General features: G+C 42.0%; 1 protein-coding gene across 3 annotated transcripts; it reads left to right on the forward strand.

Annotated features, from left to right (window-relative positions):
• Window positions 1-977: 977 nt before the first annotated feature.
• On the forward strand, window positions 978-6589 carry gba3 (glucosidase, beta, acid 3). Of its 3 annotated transcripts, none has more exons than XM_024434740.2 (6): window positions 978-1116; window positions 1334-1445; window positions 3408-3635; window positions 3936-4738; window positions 5611-5734; window positions 6144-6589. In XM_024434740.2, exons 2-6 carry the CDS (start codon window positions 1391-1393, stop codon window positions 6350-6352), a joined length of 1419 nt encoding a protein of 472 aa, XP_024290508.1. In that variant the 5' UTR covers window positions 978-1116; window positions 1334-1390; the 3' UTR covers window positions 6353-6589. The 3 variants fall into 3 exon arrangements, with proteins under 3 accessions (XP_024290508.1, XP_024290509.1, XP_024290506.1); XM_024434741.2 differs by having other exon boundaries at window positions 991-1112; XM_024434738.2 differs by lacking the exon at window positions 978-1116 and having other exon boundaries at window positions 1130-1445.
• The last annotated feature ends 4412 nt before the right edge of the window (window positions 6590-11001 follow it).

Below are 11001 nucleotides of genomic sequence, written 5' to 3' on the forward strand. Positions count from 1 at the left end.
CACGATGCTCAAAGGGATATTCAGTGTCTGTTTTTTTTTTACCCATGTACCAATAGGTGCCCTTCTTTGCGAGACATTGTAAAACCTCCCTGGTCTTTGTGGTTGAATCTGTGTTTGAAGTTCACTGGTCGACTGAGGGACCTTACAGATACTTGTATGTGTGGGGTACAGAGTTGAGGTAGTCATTCAAAAATTATGTTTAACACTATTATTGCACACAGAGTGAGTCCATGCAACTTGTTTTGTGACTTGTAAAGCACATTTTTACTCCTGAACTTATTTAGGCTTACCATAAAGATGGGGTTGAATACTTATTGATTCAAGACATTTCAGCTTTTCATTTTTTATTCATTAGTAAAGATGTCTAATGTCCAATCCCTCTTTTACGCTGCTGCTACTTTCTGTTTATCATATATGCATAGTCACTTTAACCATATCTACATGTACATACTACCTCAATCAGCCTGACTAACCGGTGCCTGTATGTAGCCTTCCTACTGTTATGGCCTTGCTACTGTATATAGCCTCGCTACTGTTATTTTTCAGTCTTTTTACTGTTGTTTTATTTCTTTACTTACCTATTGTTCTCCTAATACCTTTTTTGCACTGTTGGTTAGAGCCTGTAAGTAAGCATTTCACTGTAAGGTCTACTACACCTGTTGTCTTCGGCGCACGTGACAAATAAACTTTGATTTGAATTCCACTTTGACACTATGGGGTATTGTGTGTAGGCCAGTGACACAAAATCAAAATTACATGTTTAATTCTGGCTGTAACAATAAAGTGTGGAAAAGGTCTACGGGTGTGAATACTTTCTGAAGCCAGATAGATCCTCATCTTCCAGCTATGTTTTTTTACTCCAACCTTCATGTAGCCTACAAACAGAATTTGCGCAGCGCGAGTTCACAACAACGCTTGCGAACAAGCCCTAGTGATGTAACGCATCAGAGTCTTACGTAACTAAAAGCCAATTTATGCTTTGTTCTAAATATGGTTGGAGGCGGGGTGTGTCGGACCAAATTGAGTTCTGTACCGCACCGCTGTGCACTTCCCAAATGTTGTAACAATGCGGAGGGCTCCGTATAGCTCCGCATCGACATTGATGTTTGACAGTAGGTAATGGCTGGAGATCCTATATAAACACAAACTCACTTCCTTGAAAACTTCCTTCACAATAGCAATGCTCAGCAGTTTTGCGCTGCTCCACGTAGCATGCAGAGGACAGATTGACTATGTAGCTCCTTTTAACTCTAACTCGTGCTTGCTTGACAATACAATATTTCACAACAAGAGGGTTGTTGTCTTTTTTAAATATATTTTTTTGTACATGTAGGCAAATATTACCAACAGCCCTGAATGGAATTGTATCCATACGAACGATTCTGAAACCATGTTCCCTACTAACTTTGCATGGGGCGCGGCTACATCCGCTTATCAAATCGAAGGTACGTAATAAGAATTTGTTTGGCGCCGGCAGTCAAACTGTATAAGTGTTTTTTTGTGTGTGCATTTGTAGATACAGTAATTTGATTAGGAAAGGCAATGGCAATGCGCGTCCCCGAGACGACTTTCTCTGGCCTAGCGCGAGAAGTAGGCTAACCTACACACAACTACTTGCAACCTATAGGTCTACCGGTAGGCTGCAGTTAGATCTCTAATGCAAAAGGGGGACTTTAACTCAAGAGTTTCTCTCAATCACTGTATCATGTATTGATAGTAGCCTAATGGTTGAAACATTAATGTAGTTATGTATACATTTAACAACTACAGCATGAGCTATATACATGTATAGAATGAGCAACCATAGACTTACAGTAGCCCATTGACAGTACATTCAGAAAGTATTCAGACCCCTTCACTTTTTCCACATTTTGTTACATTACAACCTTATTCTAAAATGGATTAAATAGTTTTTTTCCACTCATCAATCTACACACAACACACCATAATGACAAATCAAAACAGTTTTTTAGATTTTCTTTGCAAATGTATAAAAAATACAAATTCATACTCTTTACTCAGTACTTTGTTGAAGCAACTTTGGCAGCGATTACAGCTTTGAGTCTCCTTGGGTATGACGCTACAAGCTTGGCACACTTGTATTTAGGGAGTTTCTCCCATTCTTCTCTGCTTATCCTCTCAAACTCTGTCAGGTTGAATAGGGAGCGTTGCTGCACAGCTATTTTCAGGTCTCTCCAGCGTTGTTAGATCGGGTTCAAGTCCGGGCTGTGGCTGGGCCACTCAAGGACCTTCATAGGTTTGTCCAGAAGCCACTCCTGCGTTGTCTTGGCTGTGTGCTTAGTGTCGTTGTCCCGTCGGAACCTTCCAACAGGACAACGAGAGCAGGTTTTCATCAAGGATCTCTCTGTACTTTGCTCCGTTCATCTTTCCCTCGATCCTGACTAGTCTACCAGTCCCTGCCGCTGAAAAAGATCCCCACAGCATGATGCTGCCACCACTATACTGCACCGTAGGGAGGGTATTGGCCAGGTGATGAGTGGTGCCTGGTTTCCACCAGATGTGACGCTTGGCAATCAGGCCAAAGGTTTCTCATGGTCAGAGTCCATTAGATGCCTTTTGGTTAACTCCAAGTGGGCTGTCATGTGCCTTTTACTGAGGAGTGGCATCCATCTAGCCACTCTAACATAAAGGCCTGGAGCTCTGTCAGAGTGACCATCAGGTTGTTGTTCACCTCCATGACCAAGGCCCTTCTCACTCTATTGCTCAGTTTGGCCGTGCGGCCAGCTCGTGGAAGAGTCTTGGTGGTTCCAATCTTCTTCCATGTTCTTGGGGACCTTCAATGCTGCAGAAATGTTTTGGTACCCTTCCCCAGATCTGTGCCTTGATACAATCCGGTCTTGGAGCTCTTCGGACAATTCCTTTGACCTCATGGCTTGGTTTTTGCTCTGACATGCACTGTCAACTGTGGGACCTTGTATAGACAGGTGTGTGTCTTTCCAAATCCTGTCCAATTAATTGTATTTTCCACAGGTGTACTCCAATCAAGTTGTAGAAACATGTCTAGGATGATCAATAGGAAACAGGATGCACCTGAGCTCAATGTAGAGTCTCATAGCAAAGAGTCTATATACTAATGTGAATAAGGTATTTTTTAATATATTTTTATGTACATTTACAAACATTTCTAAAAGCCTGTTTTCACTTAGTCATTATGGGGTATTGTGTGTAGATTGATGAGGAAAACAATTAATACATTTTAGAATAAGGTTGTAACGTAACAAAATGTGAAGGGGTCTGAATACTTCCCGAATGCACTGTATATAGGCTACATACAGTACAATAGCTATTTTTAGGAATTGTAGGCACATTTTTCTTTAGAATTTTGTTGTTGATAATCCAACAGTGCGTTATGGATGATCAGTACTGCTATGAATTGAACCTTGCAGGAGGCTGGAATGTGGATGACAAGGGACCGAGCATTTGGGACACGTTCTGTCACGAGGGGGGCAGACTAGTGTTCGAGGGCCAGAGTGGAGATGTCACCTGTAACAGCTATGAGCTCTGGGAAGAGGACCTCCGGTGTATCCGTCAGCTAGGCCTGACCCATTACCGCCTGTCTCTGTCCTGGTCCCGCCTGCTACCGGAGGGGATAACACGGCATGTCAATCAAAAAGGTAGCCGTACTCTGAGACTGTGTAGTGGTTACTTACGATAAGATTCCTCCAGTATTTATTTGTGGTGAATGCCTATGGCATATGATATGATAAAATTAAAAAAATATCATACATTATTGTGTTAAGACCTGGTTTTTGTTTATGTAAACAATGCAGTGCCACAAACTCTGTCAAGGGGTCTGGACCCTTTTGCCACAGTTTGTTGTGTGCTACTCTTAGAAGTGCAGCGTCCCTGATTTAAGCCTAATTTAGCCTTGATACCCATGATTTACTACTAAGCTATGTGTCTCTGTCCTGCAGGTTTGCGATACTACAACAAAGTGATCAATGATTTGGTGGCTAGTGACGTGTTGCCCATGGTTACTCTGTACCACTTTGACCTGCCACAAGCTCTCCAGGACCAGGGAGGTTGGAAATCACCTGAGATTGCGGCCATCTTTGACAGCTACGCCCGCTTCTGCTTTGAATCGTTCGGGGATCGTGTGAAACTGTGGATCACGTTGAACGAGCCGTACGTGTGCGCTAAACTGGGCCACGAGGATGGCATCTTTGCCCCGGGGGTAAAAGAACCAGGGATGGCTGCCTACCTGGTGGGCCACAACATGCTACGTGGCCACGCCAGGGCCTGGCACAGCTACAATGTCCTCTACAGGGCAAAACAGGGTGGCTCGGTGTCCTTAGCGATTAATAGCGACTGGGCTGAACCGTTGGACCCGGCCAGTCCCGATGACACGGCCGCCACCGAACGCTACCTGGCCTTTACACTAGGGTGGTTTGCCTGGCCCCTGTTTGTCACTGGAGACTACCCAGAAGTGATGAGGTCTAGTATTGAGGTCAGAAGCAAAGAACTGGGTTACCAAGAAGGTTCTAGACTGCCCAGGTTCTCCAAAGACGAGCCTAGTCTTCTCGGCACGGCTGACTTTTTTGCGTTGAACTACTACACGTCTCGGAGGGTGAAGCCAGGGGAATGTTGTCCAGGGGTGTTGGGGTTGAAGAGTGACCAGGATGCAGAGGGGGTGGTGGACCCATCCTGGCCGGTATGTGGGGTGTCATGGCTGGCTGTGGTTCCTGACGGCTTGAGGAAACTGCTGAAGTACATTAAGGTAAAGAGGACCAGGGTTCTGTTCCAATACTTACAAAAATAAAACAACTTTTTAAAAGTTCCACTTCCACCAATCCACGTCATGTCAGATCAGTGATTACACTAAGGAAAGTACACATTTTTAAAGTATCCGAACAGCGCCCAGGTTAACAGGGTCGGCTCCATTCGAAAGCAGTCAATTCAAAGGATGAAATCAAGTTTTAGAATACATTTTTTTCTGATGATTTTGCATTTAAGGATTATTCAATTCATGGATTGAATCCCCTGCCTTGAGCCAATCAAATTGAGCCAAACCTTTAGTGAGGAGAACATTTAACATTAACATAGTTGCTCGCTATTGATTGTTTTTTTGCACAGTAAACAGATTGAAGAGCCATTACAGTTGTCACATTGAATTGTGTCACATTGATCGCTTCAGCTGAAAACAGTTTTTTGAGAATGAGAAATATCCTGCTGTCGCGGTTTGTCACCGGGTTAAATCGATTTGAATGCAATTTAGCTAGTATACCATTGAAATTTAATTGAAAATGTAACTTCTAATACTGCAAAGATGACCGGTTCACCCACCTTTGAATGTCAACTTAATGTCTATTCTATTATCTATATTTCTCTGATTTTCCTATGGAGGATTGACAGTATAATTAAAAACAACATATTCCCATTCAAGTCAACATTCTCTGATGTGTGGACCTCCAACCATCTTTGTGGTACCATTTGAAAGTTTAAATTTGTGCAACAAAACCAACAAAAGCCAGAACACACACACACACACACACACACCACTGTACTTTAAAGCCTTCCACTGTGTTGTTTGACTGTCATTATTGAACTCGTGTTTTCTTGGATAATGATGGCAACCAATTGCTTTGACAGGACACATTCAACAACCCTGCGGTCTACATCACAGAAAATGGCTTCTCCCAGGTGGGGCCAGTGGACATGGAAGATGTCCAGCGTTGTGGGTTTTACCATGACATCATCCAGGAAATAGCCAGAGGTAGAGACCAGAAAGTGGCCGCCATAAAGCTACCGTATATTATGGAGAATCTATCATTATTTAATGTGAATTTCTTCCAGTCGCTACTTGTACTATTTAAACCTCTGAGGGGTTGCTTCTCACTTAAAATTGTAGTATTTATACATCATCCAGAAACTAAGTTACAGGGGGCTGAGTGACTTGAATCCTTTGTTGAGGAACCTGTTCTTTTGAATTAGTGACAGTATTTAGCTAATTTCAGGTCAATGGAGAAGGTTGAGAGTGACTTATGGCAATCATGATACAATGGGATCTTGTCCTTTTGTTCTGTGTGAACAAAGTATTTTCACATGACCTCTTAATGCGCACTGTCACGTATTTAAAAAAATACATTTAAAAAATACCATGTATGTTTGTCTCTTTGTTCTAGCTCTCCGAGAGGATGGTGTTGACGTGCGAGGCTATTTTGCCTGGTCTCTCCTGGATAACTTTGAATGGGCCGACGGGTTCAGTGTACGTTTTGGCCTGTTCCACGTGGACTTCTCTCGACCGGAGCGACCACGGACTGCGTACCGCTCTGGAAGGGAGTATGCCGGCATAATTTCCAAGTACAGATCTCAGACCATGGTAAATATCTAAACAGCCAATGGGCACAGTGTTAATCAGCCAATAAAGGCTATTTTTTTTTGCTCAATGTTCTGTTCTAATCGACTGCAACCAAGCTTGGTCCATTGCAATGTTCCTACAGGCAATTTTGAATTGAAGCCCATCTGAAACAGATTGTAGCTCCGCTTTTCTCTGTCAACCCTGAAAATGTTTTGTTAAACAGTGCTAAGCTTATTCTGCTTCCTTCGTAATAAAGTGATTTTTGTCTGATTTCTTCCCTGACTTTGGCATATACTTGAAAGGACCCAGCCAAAGAGTGTTACATTTATTCAAGTGAATGGAAAATGTATTCTATCCTGCCCAATTCCCATTCAATTTGTACAAAGGGTTTATGTTCTCAGGCCAAGCTGTTGTGGCCAATGCAGGGCTTGGTGAGGGGCACAAGTCTACAGAGGTGTGTGTGACCTCATATCTCAACCTCTCAAGGCCCCTGTATTGCTCAGATGATTAAAAAAAAAAAAAAAAATCCTATACAGCCCTCATGTTGAAACAAAATACACAATGCAACTCACTGTGCCCGGTGGAGAGTTGGGGTTGAGTGAGAGCTTGATTTAACACTAAAAATGACGCCAGGCAGGAGCCCATGCACAGGTAAGAAGGATCACATAGTCTTAAAACACAGGTTTGTATTTACAGAGAATTGGAGATAATACACAGGGCGGAGTCACTTGTATGTCTGTACATTATGAGGGAAGAGAGTTACGGACATTCAAATGTCCAAGATGAGGACAAACATGGAAAAACATTTACCAGCCGCATGTTAGCAAATGTCAACATTGTTACTGGTGCTCAAGGTTTGCTGCTCATTGTGCCATTCATTGTCAGGAGAAGCCTTCAAAACAGCCAATTCGTCAGGGCATGGACTCTACACGGTGTCGAAAGCGTTCCACAGGAATGCTGGACCACGTTGCATCCAATGTATCCCAACTGTTAAGCAATGAGAAACCCAGTAGCGTTGCAGTTCTTGACACAAACTGGTGCGCCTAACACCTTCCACCATACCCTGTTCAAAGGCACTTAGTTTTTGTCTTGCCCTTTCACCCTCTGAATGACACACATAGTACCTGTGCTTCTACACCTGCATTGCTTGCTGTTTAGGGTTTTAGGCTGGGTTCCTGTACAGCACTTTGAGATATCAGCTGATGTAAGAAGGGCTTTATAACTACATTTGATTTGACATACACAATCCATGTCTTGATTGTCTCAAGATTTAAAAAAATCCTTATTTAATCTGTGGATTTAACAATTGACATCAATAAGGGATCATAGCTTTCACCTGGATTCACCTTGTCAGTCTGTCATGGAAAGAGCAGATGAACCTAATGTTTTGTATACTCAGTGAATACTGTACATACTATAAAAGGGAAACCGTCCTTTTCAGCATCAAGGGAGAAAAGGTATCCGTCAGATGTGTTTTTAGTTGAAAGGGTAAAGGGTCCGCCCATTGGGGGCTGAGGCACAGACAACCTATTGCTCTCTTAATGGATCCAAACACCAGGGGGATTATGATACTTCCTGTGTATGAACCCTAGTCCAATGGAATAGCACTGTGGCATAAAGACTCATGGACTGGAGTACTGAGAACTCCAAAACAGCAAATGCATCCAACAAACTTATACAGTCACAAGCTTGATGTAGTCATTGAATGCTATGAATATGGAACCAAACACTTAACTTTTTACTACTATAACCCACATATAAGTGAATATGTCCCAATACTGTTGGTCCCCTAAAATGGGGGGACTATGTACAAAAAGTGCTGTAGTTTCTAAACGGTTCAACCAATATGGATGGAAATACCCTCAAATTAAAGCTGACAGTCTGCACTTTAACCAATTTTAAATACAACCTTTTGGAGTATACAGACAAAAGACGAAAAAATGCTTCACTCTCCCAATAATTACAGAGGGCACTGAATGGAACATCCTGTTTGTGTTTCCCTGAATCTGAACCCTTTTCATACAAATGTTCCTTTGTGAACTGCAGTGTGTACTGTACAACTGCCTTAACCTGTAGTTTTGGTAGTAGCTCTGTTTTGCCATCTCGTCTTTCCATTCATTGAATTCAAAGCCACCAATGACATTCAATAAAAAGGTATTAAAAAGATACAAATAGATTTATTGCATTATGAGCCTGTCGGCATGGATACAACCCATTGGAACACCTCTGATCGGAATGCCATGCTGAACAACAGATGTCGTCATGCCACCTGAAAATCAGGGTGGCATTTGTGTACTGCTCTGGCTGCTCCCGCAGCTGTTAGAAACTACCCAGAGAACAAGGTGAACATCCTCCCTCAAGTTCTGTGTTTACTTGATGTACATACTGTGGTTAATTCTGGTTTCATTTTACATTGACCGTCAAACAATGGACTGCAAAACCTGCACAGCTGAGGCTGGTCTTTCTCTGGGCAAGTCATTGCAAAACACCACTGAATGGCATGTCATGCACCCAAACATTTTGAGGGGGGACTTAAGGGATGACCAAATTGAATGTATTTGAATTAACACAGTGTAGAATTAACTACATGTATGTTTTATTCCGACAAATTAATGAAATTGCTCACTTAGTTTCAGTGGGCATTGACGATTGAACAGCCTCAATTGAGGCTGAAAATGTTCAAATAAAATTATACTTATTTTCAGTTAAAGAATTTAATTTATTTGTTGTTTTGTTGTTAGATAAAAAAAAGATATTCCTTTAACTCGAATACACGTGAACAACGTTGGTTCTTTTTGTTAGCTTACACTGCCGCTGTGTGGTACTAAATGGAACTACAGCTTTAGTGCACAATTAAATGATCATGGACACAACGTGGCATCACACAATAAAGTGTTTTGAACCATTACAATGTATCACAGACAATCTATCTATCCACAAGTCCCTAAACCATATCTGTCGTTATGATATATTTCACATTAAATATTAATATTTCTGCACCAGTAGGATAGAAAGCATCATTTATATTATGTATTATGTGACTTTTGTTGTTTGCATTAATAAGGATATTGTGGCATGACGTATCGTCGACTATGCAGATTGTTTTCAACAGATGTGAAAAATGCCTCCGTGGCCCTCCTCTATCTAAGTCAAGCAGAATGAATTTGTCTTTTGTCTTATGATGAATAACAACCTATTGTGCGGCCATCAATAATGTCTTTGAAGTCGGCGGTGAATATTTCTATGCAAATGTCTTTTATACGTATGTGTGATTTAACAACCTTTCACACCACTTCTCCAACCTGTCTTGAAAACCTTTGGACCAGACAATACATGCTTTAAAGTGCTTTCACCAAAGTTTTCCTCCTCTTTTACAGAGGGAATAACAACATTAACAGCAGAATATCAGTATGTTAAGTTATTAATTAAAGGGGCATGTCACCACATCTAAACACATCTATTCACATCTATTCATCTATCCTCTCCAGCACCATACCAATGTCTACGTATTTGAAAACAGCGATAAAGACAACAACAAAAAAGTGTGGAAACCAGTACATTAACACACTACTAATCATTTTACACAACATATCAATAATCCTACTCAGTTTGAACCATACAAAACCTTGCACGTTATAATTCTACCAGCTTCCAAACTATAAGGCTACATTTAGAACACGTGACAAAAATTCAATTGGGTAAGCACAATAACTAAGTGTTTCTTTTCAGCATCAAATTGGGGGAAAAAAATAAGAGATCTTGAGGTATTTCCATATGACCTTTGATTGTCAAGGTATGTAATTTTCCCTGTAAATTCTAGCCTGGACTGGGGTGAGTAATTTCCCAGCCTGTCTTTCCCAACCTGTCTTTCCCAGCCTGTCTTTCCCAGCCTGTCTTTCCCAGCCTGTCTTTCCCAGCCTGTCTTTCCCAGCCTGTCTTTCCCAGCCTGTCTTTCCCAGCCTGTCTTTCCCAACCTGTCTTTCCCAGCCTGTCTTTCCCAGCCTGTCTTTCCCAACCTGTCTTTCCCAACCTGTCTTTCCCAACCTGTCTTTCCCAACCTGTCTTTCCCAGCCTGTCTTTCTCTTTCCCAACCTGTCTTTCCCAACCTGTCTTTCCCAGCCTGTCTTTCCCAGCCTGTCTTTCCCAACCTGTCTTTCCCAACCTGTCTTTCCCAACCTGTCTTTCCCAGCCTGTCTTTCCCAGCCTGTCTTTCCCAACCTGTCTTTCCCAGCCTGTCTTTCCCAGCCTGTCTTTCCCAACCTGTCTTTCCCAGCCTGTCTTTCCCAACCTGTCTTTCCCAACCTGTCTTTCCCAGCCTGTCTTTCCCAGCCTGTCTATCATTATTGATAGATTCATCTTTCCATGTGACTAACTAGGGACTAGTATGTGTAAGAGAAACACTTCGGGAATTGATTGCCTGAAATATGAGGAGAAGTTCGCATTGCCCCTAACGAGCGGCAAGATTGGTCTGTTGTGATAGTTAGGATGTCATAATATGTGCCTACTGCAGGTTGGAATGCTGAAACATTAATTAAAATGTTAATAATTCTCTGTTACAGCCTCCTTTAATCAGCCCCACAAATATTAAACTTTAATTCTTTATGTAGGGAATTAATTCATATTAGGCGGTGATGTAGAAAGTCACTAAGCAAGCCGTTTCCGAACGTGCTTTCCAATTAAGC

This window comes from Oncorhynchus tshawytscha, linkage group LG10 (assembly GCF_018296145.1).
Source record: "Oncorhynchus tshawytscha isolate Ot180627B linkage group LG10, Otsh_v2.0, whole genome shotgun sequence".
Classification (NCBI taxonomy): domain Eukaryota; kingdom Metazoa; phylum Chordata; class Actinopteri; order Salmoniformes; family Salmonidae; genus Oncorhynchus; species Oncorhynchus tshawytscha.